The 23955-nt window shown below is 50.2% G+C and overlaps 9 protein-coding genes; 3 read left to right on the plus strand and 6 right to left on the minus strand.

Annotated features, from left to right (window-relative positions):
* Window positions 1-472: 472 nt before the first annotated feature.
* On the minus strand, window positions 473-3960 carry RCC_00695 (related to bifunctional P-450:NADPH-P450 reductase; the record flags this gene model as incomplete). XM_023765860.1 has 5 exons in its annotated part: window positions 473-1139; window positions 1219-2807; window positions 2896-3636; window positions 3706-3746; window positions 3837-3960. The coding sequence occupies 5 exons, from the start codon at window positions 3958-3960 to the stop codon at window positions 473-475; spliced, it is 3162 nt and encodes a 1053-aa protein (XP_023621628.1).
* Window positions 3961-4527: 567 nt separating this feature from the next.
* On the plus strand, window positions 4528-5937 carry RCC_12237 (related to vesicular amine transporter; the record flags this gene model as incomplete). The annotated part of the gene is made up of 1 exon (XM_023765861.1): window positions 4528-5937. One exon carries the CDS (start codon window positions 4528-4530, stop codon window positions 5935-5937), a length of 1410 nt encoding a protein of 469 aa, XP_023621629.1.
* A 553-nt stretch (window positions 5938-6490) lies between these two features.
* Window positions 6491-7250, minus strand: RCC_00696 (uncharacterized protein; the record flags this gene model as incomplete). XM_023765862.1 has 3 exons in its annotated part: window positions 6491-6656; window positions 6734-6952; window positions 7021-7250. 3 exons carry the CDS (start codon window positions 7248-7250, stop codon window positions 6491-6493), a joined length of 615 nt encoding a protein of 204 aa, XP_023621630.1.
* A 3375-nt stretch (window positions 7251-10625) lies between these two features.
* RCC_00697 (related to hydrolases of the alpha/beta superfamily) lies at window positions 10626-11478 on the plus strand (the record flags this gene model as incomplete). XM_023765863.1 has 2 exons in its annotated part: window positions 10626-10637; window positions 10693-11478. 2 exons carry the CDS (start codon window positions 10626-10628, stop codon window positions 11476-11478), a joined length of 798 nt encoding a protein of 265 aa, XP_023621631.1.
* Window positions 11479-11711: 233 nt separating this feature from the next.
* On the minus strand, window positions 11712-13108 carry RCC_00698 (related to OrfH-unknown, trichothecene gene cluster; the record flags this gene model as incomplete). XM_023765864.1 has 3 exons in its annotated part: window positions 11712-11799; window positions 11863-12510; window positions 12564-13108. 3 exons carry the CDS (start codon window positions 13106-13108, stop codon window positions 11712-11714), a joined length of 1281 nt encoding a protein of 426 aa, XP_023621632.1.
* Window positions 13109-13883: 775 nt separating this feature from the next.
* On the minus strand, window positions 13884-14077 carry RCC_00699 (uncharacterized protein; the record flags this gene model as incomplete). XM_023765865.1 has 2 exons in its annotated part: window positions 13884-13928; window positions 13991-14077. The coding sequence occupies 2 exons, from the start codon at window positions 14075-14077 to the stop codon at window positions 13884-13886; spliced, it is 132 nt and encodes a 43-aa protein (XP_023621633.1).
* A 1865-nt stretch (window positions 14078-15942) lies between these two features.
* On the plus strand, window positions 15943-17857 carry RCC_00700 (related to quinate transport protein; the record flags this gene model as incomplete). XM_023765866.1 has 5 exons in its annotated part: window positions 15943-16006; window positions 16062-16647; window positions 16707-16888; window positions 16950-17357; window positions 17463-17857. 5 exons carry the CDS (start codon window positions 15943-15945, stop codon window positions 17855-17857), a joined length of 1635 nt encoding a protein of 544 aa, XP_023621634.1.
* Window positions 17858-18098: 241 nt separating this feature from the next.
* On the minus strand, window positions 18099-19716 carry RCC_00701 (uncharacterized protein; the record flags this gene model as incomplete). XM_023765867.1 has 3 exons in its annotated part: window positions 18099-18401; window positions 18517-19548; window positions 19606-19716. 3 exons carry the CDS (start codon window positions 19714-19716, stop codon window positions 18099-18101), a joined length of 1446 nt encoding a protein of 481 aa, XP_023621635.1.
* A 2218-nt stretch (window positions 19717-21934) lies between these two features.
* Window positions 21935-23634, minus strand: RCC_00702 (probable cytochrome P450 67; the record flags this gene model as incomplete). XM_023765868.1 has 3 exons in its annotated part: window positions 21935-22933; window positions 22988-23138; window positions 23192-23634. 3 exons carry the CDS (start codon window positions 23632-23634, stop codon window positions 21935-21937), a joined length of 1593 nt encoding a protein of 530 aa, XP_023621636.1.
* Window positions 23635-23955: the final 321 nt, after the last annotated feature.

The following is a 23955-nucleotide window of genomic DNA, read 5'->3' on the forward strand; positions in this document are numbered from 1 at the left end:
CCAGACACTCTGCGAGAGAAAACATTGACCCACTGTAAATCCCATCGATGAACAAACACATCCTGGCAGTCCTCACGAAGTTTGGAATAGGGGACATCCTGCAGGTGAATGACAGCTTGAACAAGAACCCATTATCTCATGGATATAGATACCTCCTATGTTTTGCGAAATCCATCTAATAGAGCAATGATATCGGTATTTTCACTCTGCTTAGCTTGTCGGTACGGCGTAAAGTCTGCGAAATCAGCTGTCTTCTTTTGAGTATAAGGGACGGCGAGAAGCGCTCGGACAGCATTGACATGATTATTCCTTGCGGATGTATATAAGGCCGTTTCGCCATTAGCACTACGGGAATTAACATCTCGAACAATCGGAGTGAGGATTTCCAGAGAGGGGTGGCACTCCATACTTAGATAAATACAATCAAATATATATCCCCCTAAACTCCCACCCAATACAATCAATCACTCAATCAAAAAACATCCATCACAAACCTCTCATTCCGAAACCCCTCCAACAACTCCCTCGCATCCTCCCCAGGTTCCTTCCACTGTTCAATAAGTTCCACACAAGTCCTCTCAACCGCAGCCCCGAATTCCCGACTCCCACAGACAAAAAGTTTAGCACCTTGACTCCAAAGCTCATATAAAAACTCCTTCTCAAGCATCATACGATGCTGAACATATTTACATCCCATCGTTTCTTTATCCGCAGAGGTAATATCCCGCGAAAAAGCCCTCTTGACCTGGACAGCGCCTTCAACTTCCCAGCCATCGAGTTCTTCGCGATAGAGATCATCGGCTCGACCACGACAGCCATAGAAAAGGATAGCAGGGGCGAGAATTCTTCCAGCTGCGATTTGTACTGCGCGTTCCTGGATGAAACCTCTGAAAGGGGCGATTCCGGCTCCGGCGGCGATGCAGATTATTGGTGTGGATTCTGGTACGGGGGGGAGATGGAAGGCGAGGTTTGAAGGGCGGACGGCGACTTGTAGACGGTCCGAGGGGTTGAGGCTGGAGAGGTAGTTGGTTGCTACGCCGACGTGACGGCCGCCGTGTCCTGCTAGTGAGGGTTCGTCGAGGAGGGAGTAGGAGAGGGTTGCTAGGTTGGGGTCTTTTAGAGGGGAGGAGGAGATGGAGCTGGGAGATTGTTTTTGGTTAGTTGGTGGTATGCGGTGAATGGGTTGCTTTTTTTTTTTTTTCGTCGGGTGGGACTTACTATTGACGAATACGCATTGGGGGGAGGAAGGCGAGGAATTGGGCTATGGGGAGCTCTATTAATGGGAACTCTTCCAAGAGATCAAGGATGGAGATCCGTTTCTTCATAATCTCGTCTCTGAATCTTTTCCCTGAAAGGTCTTTGAGCTTTTTCTGTTCATCCAAGTCTTKGGTGCACTGCGCGAGAGCCAGGATATTCCTCTTGGTTGCTGGCTGTCCGAGTTCGACATAGGAAGTGAAGATGTCCCATGCAGATGTCGGCTGATCGAGAGGTAGTGGCAAAAGTTTGTCGCCCTTGATGATGAGTGCCGCATCCCATGCGAGCCCGAAACGGCGGAATACCCTTTCAACGGTATGTCGTGGGTTCAGAGGTAGGACGGCGAGATAGTCGCCTGCGCGGTAGACTGTCCCTGTTGCGAGTCTGATTTCAATGTGTTTCTTCACAGGTGTTGTGCCTGGAGCCGTCAGAGTTCTGGTTGCGGTGACGATTGCCTCCCGGGTCTCCTGGCGGAGTGTTGTACTACGAGGCATCGTGACTTGTACGGATAAGCGGGTGTCAGTAAGCTCGTCATCTGGTTTAGAGCGGGCGTATCTTTGCTCCAAAGCAGGCCAAAGTATCTCATCCTCCCAGTTCTCAAAGTCACTGAATGGATCACTGTCAGAGACGTCTGTGAATCCGGTCCCTGCAACTCGCTCTGCACCACCACGCTCCTCCAAGGTTTTATCGACCAACTTAGGAATACTGTGGAAAGTCTGGCTCCATTCCCGATTTCCGACTCCGAATACTGCGTATGAAACGTTTTGAGCTTCTTGCCCAGCCAGATTTTTAAGCCAGGTAACAAAATGTGCGGCGTTGTCTGGAGGGTGACCTTCGTAGGAGGATGTGAGGATGACCACAGGCTGGTTGATAGGTAGATTGTCTCTGGCAGCATCAAGCACATCCACTTTTGCCACTTTGAACCCATGAGATTTGGCGTCCGTCGCGAGTCGGAGAGCAAGAGCTTTGCAGGTTCCACTATTTGAGCCGTAGAAAATGCTCATCGGCCGTTCGGTAGATCCTGGAATATTAGGAGTGGACGAACGACTTTGCTTCTCAAGCAAATTCTCTCCTTGACTTGTACCTCCACGTAGCTGACGCTCCAAATCTACCGCAGTCATGCCATGCCGCAGAGAAGCACGCACGTAGAAATCCTTGGGCTTGATGGTCAGCGTCTCCACAATCTTCAGACTATAGCTCGGGTCGTCCATGTAGAAGTCGAGGTTCTGGAGCAGAATGGTCAAGGCCAGAAGCATCTCCTGCCATGCGAATGGTCGGCCGATACAGCCTCGCATACCGTTACCGAAAGGCTTCCAGCAGTTGGGAAATTCCTTTTGAAGTCGATTGAAGTTGTCATCCATCATACGCTCGGGTTTGAATTCATCCGCATCTTCGCCGAAGACGGCGGGGTCTCGGTGAGCTTTGGTCAAGTATGCGACTATCGCCTCTCCTTTCTTGACGGGATACTTTCCTTTAGCTAGAGTGGTGTCCTCTAGTGGCTCGAGGTTGAAGGCGGGGATGGGGGCACACTGGCGTAGAGTCTCACGGAGTACCTAGGCGAAGAGTTTTAGTATTGAAAGTAAGGAACATATCAAGAGTGATTGCGGCCTTGATGGTATACTTGCAACATGTGTKACTTACAGCAGGGATGTACTTTAAACTGTAGATCTTCTCGACAGTGACGGGTCCTCCTCGTCCTATTACCTCGTCGACCTCCTTTTGTGCCCTCTGATATGCGGCGGGATTTTTGAGTAGCGAGTACATGGCAAAGGACAACGTGCCGGAAGTTGTCTCATGTCCCGCGACGAGGAATGTGATGAGGTTGTCAGTAATGCAGTCATCGGTCAACTTCTTTCCAGTCTTGGGGTCTACACCGTCCATCATAGCGGCCAATAGATCCTGCTTCCTGTTGCTCTCGGGGTTTGCCCGTCGAGCTTTGATGATCTCGGCGGCCGTCTTTCGCATTGCCTTGATATCCTCGGAGAGTTTATGCTCGGAGCCTAGAAAGAACTTCTTGGCCCAATCGGGGCGTTGATATCGTTTTCCAATCTCGGTGAGCGCGTCTGCCATGCTTTGGACAAAGGGGTGGACTCCTTCCTTGTAGTACGAGTTGAAGCGATAATCCATCGAAGAGAGTGCTATCGTATCCAATGCTAGGCGGGTAAAGTCCTCGGATACGGCGATACGCTGCGATGAACTGTGTCGTGCCCACTTCAAGGTCATTTGTGTGGTGATGTCGTACATTTCATCGAACATGCCCCTGACCGCGACGGGACCAAACGCAGGCATCAAGATGCGGTGGGCAATGCCCCAATTCTCTTCCTCGTTCTCGGCCGTGAAGAGGCCGTCATGAGTGGCAATGCGAGCCTCGCCGACCTCTGACTTTAAGCTTTTCTTGAAGCGTGATTCATCACAGAGCTCGTTGACAAGTCTGTTTGTACCTGTACATACAAAGGTCTTGCCTCCGGGCAGTTTCAATCGGAATATCTCGCCTGAGAAAGATCAGTATGACCGTGCCGCGTACATGGGATGGCAGACTTTGACGTCGTGAACCGCAGCTCACGCATGCAAAACTAACTTACCATAGGTGTCGTGAAGGCGATTAAGATCTTGTAGGGAGTCTGTGGATTTGAACTCGGTGACATTTCCCAGCAAAGGGAGACCTCTGGGCTCCGGGATGCGAATGGTGGTGTCAGGGGTGGCCATATCTTGCTTCTCGATTGTTTCGACAGGTGAGGGTGAGTGGTGTGCAATAAATAGGAAAGGTTGCACAGGTGTGCGATGTTTAAGTATTTGTCTTGTGTACAAGTCTACAGGAAATCCAGTTTATACTTGACCGCAGCTTGGGCACCACGCGTACCTACCTACCTTACATGTCGGAGCCGGGACGCTATCAAAGCGTCCATGATGCATACAGTAAAGCGAGTTGATCTCGTCGGCGTGTGTATTTGGCTCCGGTATCCGGGGCCCTTGCGTCCCGAGCGTCCTCTTCCAAGTTCTCTGGCGTGAGGCTGGCTCCGACGACCCCACAAACCGGTGTCCATTGCTTGTTCGGGCTTATTGATAGAAGAAGGATGATGCCGTTACGGATTCGTCCCTGACCAGGTCTTGGCACCGTTCGGAATCCGCGGATTCCGTCGGCCGCTGGAGGTCGGAATGTTCTGTAAAATCATGTGAGAAAAGGCATCAATGGCTGCTGATTCATATAGAAGTCGTCTTTGCGGATTCCGGTGAAGATGGGCACCAGAAATCCACCTCGTCGACTTGTCAACCATGACTCCATCAAAGGACGAAAACAGCAAACCCGGGCGAGAGCCCCTTCTCTTGCGTTTCAGGTCGTCAAAACGCATGATCCTTTGCACCATTACCATGGCCAGCTTCACGGATACCTTCCTTTACTCCATCGTCGTGCCCGTCTTCCCCACATCGCTAGTCACCCGTGCGAATGTCCATCCAGAAAACGTTCAATCCTGGCTCTCCATTCTGCTGGCGATATATGGCGCAACACTTTTGGTGGCAGCCCCAATCACAGGCTACATCCTCGATAAATGCTCATCTCGCAGGATACCCTTTCTCACTGGCCTCATCACGCTCATTGGAGGGACTGCCATGATTTGCGTGGGGAACTCGACGGGCCTGCTGATTGCCGGAAGGGTCGTCTCCGGAGCTTCTGCAGCCATTGTCTGGACAGCATCTGCCGCCATGATCATTGCCAATATTCAGGAAGCGGAAGTTGGGAAGGCATTAGGACTCGCGGCTCTTGCCTTGAATATGGGCGGTATGGCTGGTCCTATCCTCGGTGGAATCGTGTATGACCATGGAGGCTATTATGCAGTCTATGGAATGGCATTCGGAGTACTCATGGTGGATGTCATCCTGCGGATAATCATGATTGAGAAGACCGACGCAGCGAAATGGATCAAGAAAGAGACATCTGAAAAGCCAACCGAATCAACAATCAACACCGACTCTATTGTGGTGGATCAACCTCCATCAAACGCCGACATCCAACCTCAACGGGCTTGGAAGCGTCGTCTCCCCCTGATGATTCAACTTCTAGCTTCCTACCGGATCTTCATCGCGATAGTGGGAAGTTTTGTAACGGCTCTACTCTTGGCGGCGTTTGAAACGGTACTACCATTGTTCGTAGAGACGAACTTCCACTTCACTGCAACCGGTGCCGGACTCATCTTCATACCGCTCATCCTCCCATCCCTCTTCGATCCTCTCTTTGGCCACTGGTGCGATAAACATCCACGAGCCGGGAGATTTATCGCAGCGGCAGGATTTCTATGCGCAATGCCTCCATTGGTACTTCTCCGTCTGGTCAAAGGTGGAGACACAGGCCAGGTGGTCCTTCTTTGCGGCCTGCTCGCAATTATAGGACTCTGTATCGCCATGACTGCTCCGCCACTGATGATTGAAATCAACCAAGGTATCGCTGCCTTCGAACAGAAGCATCCCGGTGTATTCGGCAGTAGGGGGGCTGTGGGACAAGGCTATGCTTTGTTCATCTGCGCTTTTGCAGCAGGAACCTTGCTTGGACCTTTGCTTGCGGGATCCCTTAAAGAGAAATCTAATTGGGGTACGATGGGATGGGTCTTGGGATTATTTAGTGGAGTTACTGCTATACCGATAGGTCTTTGGCTGAACGGATGGATTGGCAGCGTMAAGAGGGAGTAGCTTTCATTGATGTTCATGTTGAACCTGGAAAGCAGCTCCGCGAGAGTGAAAGCTTCTGGGGGGGGTGGGCGAGCTTCCAAGCGGCTTCGTAGTATAGAATTACGATGTTTATGACCTAACACGCTAGAATAATAGAAATCATGGTACGAGTGGGCCATGGAAAGCCACAACTTATCACGAATCGTCGCTGCTCGGCTTTTGGATACATTCACAGAAGTCTCAACGAAACGTACCAATAAGTAGTTCGAGTAGAAATTGCCCCATGCCGCTTACGATATAGCAAGTACAGCGTCTCTTTACATCGGAAGCTTTTCTTGACGGTTGAAGCTCCGCTTTGGCTTCAATTTCACGAGATTTGTTCCACTTACAACACAATAATGCCAGGACGCTCGAAAGAGCTCTTTGTAAAAGTCTCAATTGAGGATCACTTTGAGAAACTTTCCATTCTTGTTCTTACAATCAATGAGGATCATCTATACGATCGCCATTACAACCCATTCCATTCCATTCAAGACTCTCCACCTCCAGCCCATATCGAACCCGTCCCAACACACTACTCCACCACGACCTTAACACCCGGCATCTTCTTATCCTCCTCAATCATATCCTGCCTCTTCTCCCCATCCTCATCATCAAACATCTTCCTAGCCCCCGATTCTCCCACCCTTCCAGCTCGACGCAGCTTATACGCATAAGTAAATTGCCAGATACCCGTCATTCTATCGGTCCCATATCATTAGCTTGTGCCTCAAACAGAGCATATTGTAATTCGAGGATTAGAGAGAAAAGCACTTACAAGAAGGTAGAATTCCCACAAAGTTGCCAAACATCCGCATTACCAGGCGGAATAGCCCAAATACAAACCATCACAACCGCCCAAATAACAAATGTAAGAGCGCCTCCACCAGTCAGAACTGCAGTAGCGCGCTGCCACTTCCTAGCTACAAATACGTAGGAGAGGATATTGAGGGAAAGAGTTACGAGTCCTAGGATGAGGAGTATGGAGGCCCATGCCCTGTTATTGTTGGAGTTGTAAATCAGTATAACTATTATCAGGATTTATGGAAAGTGGGAGGAACTCACAGGTATCCTGGAGCCTCACGTCGGTACCATTGAGAGTCTTCATCATCGTTGACGGATGATCTCGCTGGGTAAGATTTCCAGTGGGACCAGGTTATGAATTTCGTGGCGGAGGAGACGAGGATGAGGATTGTGGCGATGAGGTTGAAGAGCCAGATTGGGATGAGGATGCGAAAGGATGGGGTGGTTGTGATGGCGGTGTTGGTGTTGTTGGTTGCTGAGTAGAAAGGCATTGTGGTGATTGTGCTGTGGAGAGGATGAGGAGTGGGATTGGAATAAAGAAACTCAGGGTAGGGAATGTGTGCATCTCTTTATAATTTATGCAAGAGGCTTTCTTTACTGTTACATCTACCCATTACTCATGCAATTGCAATCGCTGCGTACTGCTCTCAAGTCAACCATCGAAAATAGCGGCGGCTAGAGGCTCTGCAACTAAGAATAACTCGCTCCGACTAGACGATTGAGTGGACTTCGAAGCCTCGTATGATCGATTTATCGATCACACCTCTCCGTTCACTTTCATTTGGGGGAGAAGGATTTGTAAAGTTCAAAGAGTCACTATGAGTGAACTTCTGCGACATGTCTTGGCGCTAAAGGCCACGCGTCGAACGTTGATCAGTGTTGCTTGGAAGTGTCTTTTAGAGACGACGCGTCCTTTGTGCATTTTTGAAATATTACGTAGAGTTGTACTGGTTCTGTACTTGCGTCGATTGTCTGTGAATGAGGTGTCGTATTGATCGGTCCTTGGGTAGTCAACAGAAAGTGACGAACTTTAAATCGAAAAAGGGGGCTAGCTATATAAAATAATGTATGTTTTTGAGATGGCTCGATCTCGCCTCTTCCTTTCTTTGTCGTAGCAAGGACGTGCTTCCTATGCGACCTTGTCATACTTATCACTGTACAGCCAATACTCAGCCAACTCCAAAGTAGTGGAGGCCGAGGAGCATAGCTATCAGTGACCGTCCAAGCCCTACGATCACCACTCTGGTATTCCATGTCACTACCTCTGGCACTACTAATCTAACCGAAACCTCCAGTCATAATACATGAGCTTATCAGTGGATGATGTTGTGTTGTATAAGCGACAGGGGGAGGGCGGGCTTACAATACCCCTGTGTATTGAAAGTTCCAGTCGCAGCACCAAAGAAGCCCGCACAGGCAGGTCGAAGATAGATAGTTGAATGGTTCCCGGGATCGCGTCCTAGCAGATTGCCTATAAACCGATGATGTCTGTGGTTCACGTCCGGTGCCGATGGCGCTACGGCAGGAGGAAGACGAGCTCCAAGCATCTGAGATGTTTTGGGGAAGGTTAGCCTAGAAGTGACAGATACAGGACTCGTTAATTTGAGACGAAAATCGAGTCTCTACCGCGAAGGCCGGATTGATATTTCCAGGTTGTGGCCAGCTTGGTTCGAAGTCCGTGTGTGCGATAATAGAGATTGACCGAGTGTTGTATTTGGTTTTGAAGTATATAGTGCTTGGTAAAGCTATTTCGCCGATGGAGATTCTTCATTTCCAGGTAGTATTTATTCCCTTGTCTACTAGGCACACCGAGCGTTCGGTCGAAGCTCACTTCGTGTGGTGCGATTGGCTTGGAATTGGCAAATGCTGGATCGTCGAATGGGACTAGGGATGATGTGTTGTCATTGGACTGCAAATATTAAGCAAAAGTAGTGGCAATGTTTCAAGCCTTGTCAAGTTGGAGCATAGGCTTGTAAAGTATGAGAGAAAAACAATATTATGTCGTGTAGATGGGCCTTTTGACCCAGGATCTTTATGATGACAATTTGTGTATTGAAGGCCGTAACAATGCTGCTGTGAAGCTGAGGCTCTTCATGACCAGACTTAAGTAAGAAGCTGAAACTAAAGAGATGCTGTGCGTTCTTATTTTGAGGGGTGCAGTAAGAAAGCCGCTCGACGTTGGCAAGTGACTATAGATCTGTTAGCCTTAGAAAGAACCCTGCAAGTTTAATGCGAACGGCCTCACTTTATAGATATATTACACGCGCTACGTGAAGTGATTCACCGAATATACCGTGTTATCTGTTAAGAACATTCGGGAACATTCACTTGCATGGATTCGCTCACTTGAACTTGTAATCGGAACTTTGGATAGGAGTCTCTAGCATATGATTCAAAGGGTATCAAAGGAGAGCCATTCACACGCAAGATAGCCGAGCAAATCACTCATCTTTTCATTGTCATGCTCGATAAAGTACGCTGTGGTGATGCCGAGCCGCCATGAGCACACGAGGGGCACCCTAGAGTCTTGGCATCTCACTCTTACATGTGCAAACGCACAATGGAGCAGTCCACAGAAAAGACTTATCTCCAAACCAATGGCATATTTGTCAATCTCTGTGCTTATATGTTAAGCAAGTCGCAGGACACTCCTCAGCTTTTAAAGTTACACAATTAAGAAGCAGAGGTATTTCGAGGTGAAGCTACACCACAAATACCATTTTGGCGCTAGCTCGAAATTCTGTGGGTAAGGCGTTTTAGCCGCGTGAGTGAGTGAATGAGTGAATGTTTTGAAAAATCTCGAAGCTCTATCACGACGGCGACTCAAATTTGATCATACAGTCCAACACAGTTAGCAGCTATGGAGAATCAAGTGTAAAAACTTCAACAAGCGCTCAGTGCAATCGAGACAGAGAATCTCGACACACCCGCTGTGCCCGTGGTTTCTAGAAGGTGATGCACACAGAAGTGATGTACACAACAGGATTATGAACACAGATTCAACACAGCCGAATCAGACCTTCAAGGTATCTGAAGTTCAGCGGACAACTGAGCTGACCGGACGGGTGCTGGTCTGCTGAGAGGCGGCGCTGCGTCGAGAGTGGTGGGTGCTGATGCTAGCACCCACGCCTGAGAGGTTGAGTGTGGCTACCTGACCTACATTCTGCCAATGAGCATAACTACATCCTACCGCTCTACAGTACCTCGGCCTTCTTCTCCCTCTTCGTCTGCTGGGCGATGTTGAGTAATCATTGTCGTGCATCGGCGGCGAGTAGTAATCACATCCAGATTTAGCGCGTAGTTCACCAGCATCCATGATGTTCACTGTGATGTATTTAGCGGTTTTTGTTCAATGTCGACGTCTCCCATTAGAACCGTGATGGCTATCCGTGTTGAGTGCTTCATTGGTCGTCCACATTGTAGATTTTCTTGAACCAAACAAGAGCTTACTAGCGAGACGTAGACGCAGCATCTTGCCACGCTTACGGAGTGTGATATATCAATCCATGTCCCGTTCCCAACCACCGCATCCCAAGCTCGCCCTGTTCTATTAGGACTGCATAGCTACCTAGTTGATACTACGGTCTTTCGGAGCGCTCAATCCCCGAAATGATTAGTGAGCCTTGTATAGATATACATATATGTAACCATTCCAAGGACAAGTCCTGCCACAGACAATAAGATATAGCATACTACAACCATTCTAACCCCCTTTTTTGCTTCTACCACTACGCAAGGCTTACTTAAGGATGGCACCTAATCGACGCGATGTTGAGTTCCCGACGATCGATGGAACCACATTAAGGGGCTGGTTCTACAGTGCAGGTAGAAGTGCAAGCGAGGGTAATAAGCGTCCATGTATCATAATGACACATGGGGTGAGTGGCCTGGCCCATAGGATCCAATCTCAAACTTCCACTAACGGAAGTGCAGATCGCGGGTCTAAAGGAGCAATTCCTACCAACTTTCGCCGAAGCCTTCCAAGCTGCCGGCTACAGCGTTCTCCTCTACGATCATCGAAACTGGGGCGCGAGCGAGGGAAATCCACGAAATGAAACAGATCCTATCCAGCAAGCGCGGGACTACTCCGACGCATTCGACTTTGCGGCTTCCCTGCCAGAGGTTGATGATACGAAGATCGTCTACTGGGGTAGTAGCATGAGCGGAGGCGCCGTCATTCATGCCGCGGCTTTGGATCATAGAATCGCTGCAGTCATTTCCCAGGTTCCTTTTGTTTCTGGCGAAAATCTCGCCGTGGGACTCGCTCCTCGGGCTGAATCCCTTTACGCGGCCAGGCGACAAGTAAAAGCGGGTAACCCGCCGCCATTGATCAAGTTGTTCGCAGACGACCCCACGATTGCTACAAGTGGGGATCATAATGCGATGGTGCAAGATCCTAGTTTGGTGGCATTCTTGGAGGCTCTCAAGGCTGGGAATATCCCCTGGTCTCCTTTTGTTACCCCACAGACGCTGCTCAATCTGGCTGCTTTTGAGCCTTTAGCTTTTGTTCATCGAATCGCACCAACGCCGCTTTTGATGGTGGTTGTGGGAAATGATGACTCGTCGCCGACTGTGTCGCAACTCAAAGCTTTTGCGACGGCATATGAGCCCAAGACGTTGGTCCTGCTGCGGAATACTGGACATTTCGATCCCTATCATGGAACAGGCTATGAGGATAACATCAAGGCGCAGCTCAAGTTCCTCGGCGAGACACTTTAGAACTTGAGTGAGGGGGGATCGGAGGAGGCTGGGACGATGAATTGATCGGTTTCTGAACTATCCGTCATTCGATAAGCGACTCGAATTTCTGGGTGATACCATGATTTCTTTGGACGTTCACTGCGAACAGGATCGGCCATGCGGTCGGCAAAAGCACGTCGAAGGACTCTAGTCTCAAAGACACTCCCTCATTCCGGGCTATCTTGATACCAACGGAGTGTACGAAACCCTCCTTATTCGAGTGCAATATCAAGAACGATGCTAGGGATCGCCGTACTGCCCTCCGGCATATAATACGTGATATTCCATACATCAAAGCCACTGCAACAGATCAATCAGTCAAAAAATCATATCAAAACCAAAACCAAAAGCCAAAGCACTTACTTGATAGCATCGCAAAGTCCACCTCTCAGCCCACAAAAAGCAATCGTAGGCACAAAATCAACCGTCCCAGCAGAAACATTCACCGAAATCCCCTTAACATCTTCCCAAGACCGCACATTCCTAGGACCCGAAATATCATTAGGACTAACAAGAAACGTAAAAGTGCTCGAACAATTCCCCTCAGGATACCAAAGTTCCAATCTCCCCTCCCCAACATCAGCCTGCAAAGCCTTTTCCTGCGCATACAGCGAAAAGAACCCAATGCTATTATTTCCCTCTTCTCGCTCCCACTGTGCCACCACAGGATTGAATTGGCTGGGATTAATACTCGGTCCTCCAATGACATTCTCGCTGAAACTCTGCGCTCCGATCGTTAGGCCTGGGGAGAGATATGTGGTGTAGTTTCTTGGTGCGAGATCTGCAAAAGGGGAATATGCTGATGTGTGGACGAAATGTGTTCCGGGAAAAGTCGTTAGGGATGCTAGAGCGGTTGGGGAGACGAATGTGGAGTGGAATGGGGCGAGGATCGCGACTAGAGGTCCGATTTCAAAGTCGTCGGTGTGGGCTACCGCTTGAGGGTTGTGGTATAGGGGCGAGGCGGGGAGGCCGATGAGTGTCCAGATGTAGAGTGATATGATTGAGAGGTACCTGGTCAATGTTAGCAGGTGTTGGATAGATATTGGGGAGGATAGGGGCTGTACCGGATCATGTCGAAACCGTAGCTTCGATCCCATGGTCCAGCGATATTCTTCAAATTAGCATTATACAAAGAGCCGATACTATCCCAAACTGCGGTTATCATCCTCCCGCCATTAGCCCCCATGACGGAATCTTGAGGAAGATATTTCGCCCAGAGCGTAAGCCCAAATAGTGAAACACCCGCATATGTCGGACCATTAAATTCTGAAAGTGTGCCGTTTCGATCGAAGAGAGCCACGATGTCACTGGCCCACTTCTCACCATCGGCAGTGAGATTCGTATCGCCGGTCTTCCTCCCCACCCAACCTGAGACCGTTGCGTGCATGATTGCGGCATTGCTGTACTCTGGGTAGAGGTTATCATCGTCGACACCACCGACTCGATACGTATCGCCTATGGCGTTCAAGTGAAGGCTTTGGAGCATGTTATCCTGAAGTGTTTGGGGGAGTAGCGAGTGAAACTCCTCGAGGATCACAATAAAGGTTGTCCCAATGAAGCCGCGCCAATTAGGATCCCAGGTGTCGTCTTGGACTGTATTAATAGACATTTTCAATTCACAGAATGGAGCAACGGCTTACAGATATCTGCGGGATATGCTTCTGTGCCTGGATCTGGCTGCTCGGGATACGACTGGTAGTCGCCATACCTATACTCGTCAGTAAGTTCAGCAAAACGGGGAGAGCTACACTAACCATTGTTCGCTGGCATTACGGAATTGCGGCTTGATGATGTTGCCGATGATTTTGATAGCTTGATCCCGATCATCGTTTTCGTCTCGAGCGAGTAGGCCTGCAGCATACCAAGCKGATGATCTAGTCTCGTGCAGCAAAGCGCTGTTCAAATAGAAGAGGTAACCAGCTTCCGGATCGTAGATTCGATCCATGAACGACATGCTTTGAGTGAGCAAATCTTCTTGGTGGGTGATTCCAAGACATTGCGCTGTAAAAGTAGCACATGTTAGCAGTAGGGTGACTCCTAGTGAGGAGATCATCGTGTAAGATGATTGAGAGTGGGATGATTTGATTTTCCATAAAGGGCACTATTAGATATGAATCCGCCATCTCTTTAGGTAGCGTTACATCCACATGTAGTAACCAGCGCCTAGTGTGATAGGCCACCGTATCAACGGCGGAGCGTCGGCAAAATCGGGCAGAGAGAAGTGGAGCTAGGAGGAGGTTGAAGACTTGGTGGCTTGAGAATGTCTGGGTGTAAGCCCGTTTAGGCTATTTGACTGCCGATATACTGCTACCAGGTCCTGTGATATTGCAAATGGTAGGTGAATGACTTGAAAAGGTTCAAGTGACAACACAAGTGGCTTGCTTTCATACATCTGTGATCGAGTGTGCTTCATCAGGCAATTTGTTCCTCTATCACCTCTGAGTGTTAGTTCGCTGTCTATTAAGTATGAGATTCTTCTGCTTCAACGTACCATTGTTTGTACAGTCCACGGAAAAGCGGAAGCGTTGTCGATGTACACCTCAACAACCTCCGCCTCCACCTCCACCTCCGCCGCCATCTCCTCCTCCACCTCCGCCTCCACCATCACAACCTCCTCCGCCTCCTCCAAAAAATCCGCCTCCTGCACTAAATCCAACATGTCCTCCGCCTCCGCCATGCCCTCCTCGTGAGCTACGCATCTGGTGGTAGCTTGTGGAATGGCCAGCTCGCCTACCAGCGGGCGTACTCATACCGCAACCCATTGTTGTTTGAGTAGTCGACTCTGCTGCGTTGTGTGTGAAAGTGTAACTTGATGTGGATTCTGCTCAAGGAACGTGCTTGAAGATGTTTTCGTACGGTGCGTCAACGTGGGATAGATGTTGTTGGTACCGATGTTCGCTCGATAGTATGTTTTGATTACCTGAGAATATAGTTGTTGCTGGCTCTTATTTATATCAATTGCTACGAATTTGAGCACTGAGGCTGATCGTGGCTCTGCATGCATGTGATTAGTGCCTTCTTCTCGTAGAGCATGATGGGGCCTCATCCCTGACGCGAGATTGAGGCCGCAAGGCGGTGTAGTCATATCTGCTGACCATGATATGCGCCAATTATCTGTGGTCAACCTTCTGTCGTCCGTTGAAAAATGGACCGAATCCTGAAGGATTCGTTCGTGTGGGGCGGCTTAAGGCTGTGTCCGGGCGGAGCAGTGAAGAAGGAACACCCACAAACAGACACTGCCTTCTTCCTCAGGAATGACACCCCTTTCCCTCCATCGATCTAATGGTGGGCTGAGACTGACGCCGGCCTTTTGACATTTCAATTCGCAACTGCAGGACGGTAGCCTTTGTGTTGGACAACTTGCAGATTCTGCATGCGTGCTTCATCGGGAGCCCCACTTGAAATCAATGACAAGCCTGATAATGATGAGATGGCATAGCAATGGTGAACTTGCAGAGCTTGTCTAAAGTGTTGTAGAAGTAAAGGAGAACCGCGAAAGAAGGTTTGTTGACTCCATTGCCGGCCGGCTTTCGGCTGTCACCAAATACCCGACAATACTCCGCATACCGCTTGCCAAGACCTCGATTGCGATTGCATCTTGGACACAACGCTCACTCACACTTCTCAGTCCAACATGCTCTTCAATCCTACCTATCTCTTGGTCCTTGTTAACAGTACGATGGCTATATATGAACACAATGAAAGATGAGACATGAGAGAATGCAACTACTACTATACTTCGCGGACATTGGCAAGGTGCAACTGCTGCAGCGTCAAGTGTTTACGCATTTTATCGAAGGAGCAAAGGATGTCCTGGTCTTGCACTGTTTATGACCTCTACGTTCAATATGATGTGTGGGGTCACCACCTACGCTCGCTCAGATCCAGTCTCAAATCTGCCATTTCGTACCCATGAGACTGGCAAACACGTCATGGAGCCGATGTGCCGTATTCACCACGAGACTGTATGTAAGTAGCACGTGGTCAATGGAGATTTGGTGTCAAGGAATCATAGGCCTCACATAAAGGAGGCCATGTGGAGGAACGATCGCAAAAGCAACGGTTCCCGAACGCATGTCGGTTGGTTTCTGGGCACGTCTACCAGGATATCCAACAGTCCAATAGGCGATTTCACCCAGCCATCGACCATCTGACATCCTCGAGGTATCGCCTCTAGTAACCTACRATGACCTGAAACATGGCAAGAAGCCAAGCTTACCCAAGACTTGGCACAATGTCAGTGGCATCATCCTCCCGGTGTGGAGAGCTCTTGCCGTTTTACCTCTTCTGGCCTCCAACCCCACGATGATCGTGCTACAAGGTCGGCATGTGGAAGCTAGGATGGCATATATGTGTCCCCGCAAAGCCCCAGGCTGTCAGATTTCTCTGCACGTGCTGACTGCTGCACCGCTTCATCGATTGTGATTGATTACATCCATCACCATGTACAAGGTGGGCAATATCTATGCCATAACAGCCGTGGCTGTGATTGGAGGCGGGCTCTTTGGTGAGTCTAGAAGATAATACTCCCTCCCCTATACCGTCATCTCACCATCAAGCAGGCTTCGATATCAGCTCCATGTCCGCAATCATCTCCACGCCATCCTACCTATGTTATTTCAATCAAGGGCCCCTGGGTCCACCCTACTCCGATGATCTCAACTGCTCCGGTCCTACCGCTTCCACGCAAGGCGGAATCTCAGCAGCGATGCCCGCTGGCTCATGGCTCGGAGCTCTCATCTCTGGCTACCTGAGCGATATCCTAGGTCGCAAAAAGTCCATAATGATTGGATGCATTATCTGGTGTATTGGTTCGGCCATCATTTGCGCTTCTCAAAACATTCCAATGCTCGTCGTTGGTCGCATCATCAACGGCTTCTGCGTCGGCATCGAATCGGCTCAAGTCCCCGTCTACGTATCTGAAATCGCTCCCCCTTCCAAACGAGGCAGACTGGTTGCTTTTCAACAGTGGGCCATTACTTGGGGTATCTTGATCTTGTACTACATCTCCTATGGTGCATCCTTTATTGGAGGAACCACCTCGCAGGATTACAGCACCACCACTTTCCGCCTTCCTTGGGGTTTGCAGATGTTACCAGCAGTCTTACTGTTCTTCGCCATGTTCCTCCTGCCCGAGTCTCCTCGATGGTAAGTAAGCATCAACAGAACCCTGTCTCGCTACCACATCTGACGCGTCGACAACACAGGCTTGCGAGGAAAGACCGATGGGAGGAATGTCATGGAGTCCTCATTCTAGTGCACGGAAAGGGAGATCCCAACAGCCCGCTTGTATCCCAGGAGCTCGCTGAAATCCGCGACATGTGTGAGTTCGAAGCGAGGAACTCGGATGTTACTTACTGGGAACTGTTCACGCCGAAGCTATTCAATCGTGAGTCATTACACTCACCTTTTCTCAAGTCACTGATAGATTGACCCCCTTCCTTCCACAGGCACGCACATCGGTATCTTCACACAGATCTGGTCCCAGCTCACCGGCATGAATGTCATGATGTACTACATCACCTACGTATTCGCAATGGCAGGCTACGAGGGCAATGCGAACCTTCTCGCCAGCTCAATTCAATACATCATCAATGTCCTGATGACGATTCCAGCGCTAATCTACCTGGATCGCTGGGGTCGTCGTCCAACGATGCTGGTCGGGGCAGCTTTGATGATGATCTGGATGTTTACTAATGCTGGGATCTTGGCCACGTATGGAGAAGTAGTCCCTGGCGGTGTCAACGGAATCGCAGCCGCTTCCATGCAAGTTTCTGGAGCACCTGCAAAGGGCTTGATCGCTTCGACATATCTGTTCGTCGCTAGCTTTGCATGTACATGGGGTCCGACGAGCTGGGGTGAGTTATACAACAGAATAATGGGTCGCGATTGCATGAGCACATCTCTGCGTTTCAGCGACTGACTATATGTCGAAAACTTTACTAACCCTCTTACTCCTACAGTATACCCCCCTGAACTCTACCCCCTCCGTGTCCGCGGTAAAGCCGTCGCACTCGCAACAAGCGCAAACTGGGCCTTCAACACAGCCTTGGGAGCATTTGTCCCCGAAGCTTTCGTCAACATCCGCTGGCAAGTCTACCTGATCTTTGGAGTTTTCAACTTGGCCATGTTCATCCACGCGGCGTTGCTCTTCCCAGAAACCGCTGGTAAGACGCTCGAGGAAATTGAGCTCATGTTTGAGGATCCTCGGGGTATTCCGGGGATTGGAACGAGGCCTTGGACGACCAAGGTTCAGACTCAACATGCTCTTGCTTTGGAGCGTGGGGAGAGGAATGCGAGGAAGTTGCAGGGGGAGGATTCTGAGTATGTTGAGGAGAGAGGTCAGGAGAAAGTATGAGGCTTTCGGTACGATGTGAGGGGAAGGTTCGCGCTGATGCAATCGATGCGATCGATGTTCTTACTGGCAAACAAGTACCAGCAAGTCGACATTGACATAGCAAGTAGGACAGGGGTCCGTAATCCTGTCAGAATAACTTCATCTCACTTCAGTCGAACTTGGTCCCAAGTTTATCTGTTGTGGAACATTGCAGTCATTTCTACAAATCGCTTCAATTATTCGTCACTACATAGTTTCATCTCTAAGCGCGGTTAACGTGACGCTTTCCAAAGCCTCTCAGCTTAAACTTGCTCATGCGCACAAGGAACGCTCCACGCTCAATGGTGTTTACAACAATCCAGCCTGATGGGAAAGTGTAGTGGGACCAAGTACCAACATAGTCGACAATACCGCCTCCGGGAAGGTTATCGTCCTCGGGATAAATGTCGAAGAAGGCAACTTCCTCCACGGACTTTCCGGTGGGATCCTCGTCGAGGCTGCTGACGTCAAGAATACGTAGTCCGGCACCGTAGTTTGATTGGTAAGCGAGTCCGTCGTAAATGTACTGCAGGTAAAAGCGTTAGCGATGTTTGAGACAAGATGAAGATGGAATGAAGCTTGCGTGGCATAAGATACTTTCGTATTATGCTGCGGGCCTTGTTGCATGGGAGCTGGCATACCTGGTTGTGGTCGATGCCGCGAACAGAGGTCTTGTAGAATCCAGTGTTGATTGGGTTCTCCAACGACTCAATGTCCCAGATGTAGCTGACAGGGAACTGGTCAGCGGCAGGACCAGCCATTTCCTCCTCATCAATCTCGTCATCCATGATCAAACGGGTCTGCCATTGAGGGTTGTTGACCCAGCCTTGGTGGGTATATGTTGCACCGACGTAGGGAGTGCGGGAAATGATCTTTGCTGCCTGTGGGCCGGTCTTGTTCGTCACATCATAAATGGTGAGGGTGTCTTCGTTGTATCCATAGCAGATGTCACGTCCGTAGTACTTTTTGTCGGGTCCTCGGTAAACCAAGCATTGCGCATCGTGGACATAGCCGTCCTGCGGCGCACATCCAGGCGATGTTGGTTTGGTAGGGTCATTCATGTCGATGAAGATGAGTCCACCAGCACAGGAGGAGTTTCGAGGGGCGGCGCCCACTGCAACGGCATAGCCTAACTCCTCGTTGACGACAACATTGTGCGAGCGTCCGACAGGGAGGTCAGTGAATAGTCCGGTAAGGTCGGTCGTGGTCGAGAAAGTCTTTGGCCGGAGTGGGCTGACAGTCAACAACTTTCGCATATCGAAAATTTGAATACCGTGGTCGACCGCTTCGCTCCCAACAACGAGATAGTTGCCGTTGACTTTGATCTCTCGCCAGATGACGGGTGTTGATTGCTGGGGGAGTCGTCCGAGGTAGACGAGCTTGCCGAGCTTGGTGACCTCCGCGAAGGCGGTACCGTCTGATTGTCCGAGAGCTATGAACTCGCGTCCGCCGTATTGCCAACCCCATGAGCCGGAGCCCTCTCCGGTTGGGCTGCCAAGCTCTTCATGAGACTTGAAGTCGTACATGTCGATGCCGTTACATTTGAAGGTCTGCAGCGGGTCTCCTTTCTTGGCAACCGCGAGTCCGTTCTTGCAGCTGACCTTCTTTGGAAGGAATCCGCTCCACTTCTTGCTGATGAACTTGCCGGCAGCTCGCTGAGAGGCCCACGACGCCTGGTTCATGATATGTCAGTACTTTGTTTGAACACATGTGACAAAGTATCAACTCACCTCCTTGCGCTCCATCATGCTTTGCATAACAGCTCCAGATCGATACTCTTCTTCAGCAAAGTATGCGGCCGAAGCCAGCGCCGGCAAAAGCGTGATAGCGGAAAACTTCATTTTTGCGACTATCACCAGAGATTGAATGCGATCGAAAAGCTACTTTCCAACCTACACTCTGTGGGGATAACCTACCATCTTATAACAAGTAACGCCGGACATAATACGAGACTCGTAGCAGTGTGATGGCCCCCACTGATGAGCAGCGGTCCTCTGGTGGCAGCCACGACGCGATGAGACCTTCCTAACACAGACAGCCAACCTTCAAGTCGTGTCCATTCGTGCTCGCTAGCCTGCACCAGTGGGCTGGGCGAATTCTTGGGGTTGCCTTGAAGCTGTTGCGTGATTTGATAGCGGCGGCGATCTCGCTTGGCGGAAAGCTGCAGCCAAGAAACCATGCTCTGTGAAGCCGCCCCGAGTAGCAAGCTGTGGAAAATACAGGAACCTCGGATAAGGCGTATTTGAAAGAAATGTGGACCTTAGGGTGACTGAGCGAGTCGTTGGGTGTCTCGAGAGGCACTGGGACAAATGAGCGACAGGGACAGCAGACCCGTGCTCTCTTGGCGTCGTGTGGGGAGGAGATAAGGAACCCAACCAGTAGTTTGTGCCCCGGTGTTACACTGAATGCTGCCGTATCTCATCTTGACTCTTTTGCGCATGAGCCCGGAATCGAAGCTCGAACAAGCAGGAGCCAAGATAAGCAAGACGCGGATACAACTCGCCGGTGTTCTTGTCCACATATCCGTGTCCGGTCCGACGAGGAACCCGCAGAATGCCTCTAGTGAACGGTCTTTACAGAGTTGTGCTATTGGACTGTAGCAGGTATCTGGTCGCAGTAGTTTCGCAAAGCTTCCAGAGCTGTTGTGTCGTCATGTGGTGGCATGCAAGACACTGCATTATTTCATCAATTGCCACTGGTTCCGCCATATTCCACGACAGTCCAGTACAGTTCCATCTACTGCTTAACAGGCCTGGTTTGAGAGCCGGCTTGGATGTCGATCGTGCATAGGTAGCGAACAGGTTTCCTTTGCTTTGTGTTCACCGAAAGTGGGAACCGTGTTCTGTGCCCAAACATGACATGCGCTATGCAGTGCCCCTTTCCGTCGTGTGTCTCGCTCGGTTTGACACGAGGTCCAGGTATCCAGCATGCTCTCTGGTTTGACATTACGCCGGACCGCAATTGCTCGAGTGGAACCTACTCGGCGCGACTAGCCAGGTTCCTCGTGGGAATGTCGTTCATCCGAGCGTTTCATACTGCAAGAAATGGAAATGTGAGGTTCGGACTTCGACTCTCCCTACATATAAGTTAAGGATAGATGAGCAAGTTTGAGAAGGTATGGGCACCATGCAAGCCTTCGGCAGAAAGCTTGTAGTTACAGCCACTGCTTTGCGCAAACGATGTCTCGGCTGACATGAGCTTACCCTGTTGTGGCTGTTCGAACTTCGTAGTCATGATGGATGGGTGGAAATAATGCCATGTATGCAGGATTCTTACATCTGTCCTGGCTTATACTTCTAAGGCTTCGGTGAGCGGACGTTTGCTACCGACCGGTGTTGACGCCGCTTCCTCCGCGGTTTACCATCATGAAGAAGGCTTGGCCTCATGAAGAGAGTTGCTAATCCGTCCGAGTGCAATGGGGCGGGTCATTGTTCTTGGTCGCGTCGCGTCGCGTCCCCTTGGGGTCTTACTATCTTCACATTCCCGCTAACGAGCTCGTGTATGTATACCATTCCAGCGAAAGCGGCCTGTCTGGTGTCATCGAGAAGAGCACTCAGGATTTGGACTGAGCATCAACAGCGCAGAGAGTGGAAGATGTCGAAAAGAGAGTTGCGGATTCTCTCGGAGATTTGTGCTGACGTGCTGAAGGGCTGACGGTAAGGGTTAGGGTTGGGGTAGCGAGCCCGGGCGACGAAACGGACAGGACGACCGCTATAGTCGTCTACTTTACGCTGATTTTGTAAGGAGACGATGGTCTGTGGAATTCTGTCTCATGAAAGCTATAGTGATGTCGCCTTTGAGATAGGGGCACTGATCTGTGGCAGACTTAAAAAAGGGCGCGTCGACCAACGACCATCGCATCTGAGGGTGCACATCGTCATTCACTACCACGAGCGACGTCTACGGTGTCAAAAACACCACTGCCGCAGCCTTTCCCACCATCACATGACCGTTCTCTGGCATCGGACAAACTTACGTCTCCAACACACGGCGTGACAATGACAGTATTGCAGAGGTCGAGATTGACTTCAGGTTGCTATTGATCACCGTGGAATCTCATCATGACCTCGCTCGGAACTGAACCAGCGGGCCTTCCTTCATGCTCGTAAAACAATCCTTTAGCTGATACTCCTGCGATCTGTGACGGCCGTATTCAAAGCTCGCCTTTCCTTCGCCAGCGGTACTGCCCGGTGCCAGCCGCATATCGTACATGTGCACGATCCGTGCCAAGGTTGTGGTCATCTCAGCATACGCCATGGACTTGCCGATGCACCCGCGAGGACCCACACTGAAGGGACAGAACGCGGATTGCGTCACAGCAACAGTGTCGGCAGTGACATCGTTGCTTGAACCGGCCATCCACCTTTCGGGCTTGTACTCGAACGGCGCTGGGTAATATGCGCTGTTGTGCTGTAATGTGTAGTGAGGAACACCAACAACAGTTCCAGCGGGGATCTGCAAGCCGTCGATATCCATGCCGCCTGCAAGGACCTCCCTAGGTAGGATACCGCCGACTGAAGGCGACATTCTCATGGCTTCATCAACGCAAGCCCGGACGTAGTGCAAGCTGGAAAGCGTGGCACCGATTCTGATATCCTCAACATCCTCAAAGGCCGAACGAACCTCCTGCGTGACTTTTCTTAATGCTTCAGGGTGGTGTACCAAGTAGAAGATGGTGGCAGCCAGCGCTGTGGAAGTCGTATCCGAGCCGGCGATGATCAATAGATTACTCTCGCCCCAAAGTTCGGGAGTCGTGAACCCAGCTCCAGTTTCCGGGTCTTTCGCTTTGAGAAGGTGGTAGAAGAAGTCTTTCCGGTCAACATCCATGCCCATCTTCATGCGTTCCGCAGCTTGTCCCTTGGAATACTGCATGTAGCGTGCTCGACCAGCCGCGATCTTGCGGAAGAAGAGCTTGTCAAGGTGGTAGTCATGGATTGGTAAATATGTGCCGCAAATCAAGTGACGATGAGCAGCGTTGCCGATTAGATCAATGGCAAACCGGTTGTCTGGTCTTTCGAGCATACCGAACGCCTTTCCAAAGCAAAGATCACCCATGATCTGGAATCRCTTGTCAGCATCTCAACGAAATGGCGAGCTTGAGTGTGGACGTACATCAAACGTGAGGTAGTTGGCCTGGTCCGCAACGTCAATCGCCTGACCGTATCCCTTCTTCTCTGGGGTTTGTGAGTCGGCAAAGCTGGTAAGTCCAGCAAGGTTCTGACAAAATTGCCGAATATGTGCGAGGATATGATTCTCGTAGGATCTTGATCAAAACGTCAGTGTATGCACGATATCTTGGGGAGATCATGTCCGTACTTGATGGCAGCATCTGAAAATGCATGGCTCAAAACTCGTCTCTTCCGCGCATGTATGGATTTATCGATTGAGCTGTGAGTACTTGCAGAGTCTTTGCTAGCCCAGAAAGCTTTGTAGAAGTCTGCTTTCCTAGCATTCGATTTGAAGCCATAGATGTCCTTCAGCGCGGTGTTGCTGTTGAACGACAGGCTGTTGGGTCCGAATCGCACGACATTGCCATACTTTTCGTGACAGCGCCAGAACTCCAAGTGTCGGTCCCCACGCAGAGCGTGGTACGTCGAGTACAAATCTGTGAGCTTGGCAACCAAAGGCCCCGGATACTTTGCCAATGGGTGGAAGTAAAGTCGATAGACGATCACGCCGAGAGCGTAGATGGCTAGACCTCCCAGAGATAGACTMAGCAAGCCAACAGGCGAACCAGCGAGAGCGCTTGAGAGGAACATTGTTGTATAAGAGATGAAAGAAGAGTCGGTCTTACCGCAGCACTGTTGGAAGTACGGTAGTAATTATCAAATGTGGTCTCTTGCTTAAGCCGACGCACGTGAGCATCAACAGAACGGTAGCGGAAATCAACGGCTGTATGGAGTRCAGAGCTCATGTGACGCTGCCAACTCTACGAGTGAGTACAAACAGATGGCAACGGCCTACCCCAGCTCAACCGCTGGTGCTATTGTTGGTAGAGGACAAAGAAGAAAGATCAAGCATTGGGGTCTAAGATGAGACGCGAGGCGCGAACCGTGACGCACCAATCAGAAGCTCAAGCT

This window comes from Ramularia collo-cygni (genome assembly GCF_900074925.1).
Source record: "Ramularia collo-cygni strain URUG2 genome assembly, contig: RCC_scaffold01, whole genome shotgun sequence".
Lineage (NCBI taxonomy): Eukaryota > Fungi > Ascomycota > Dothideomycetes > Mycosphaerellales > Mycosphaerellaceae > Ramularia > Ramularia collo-cygni.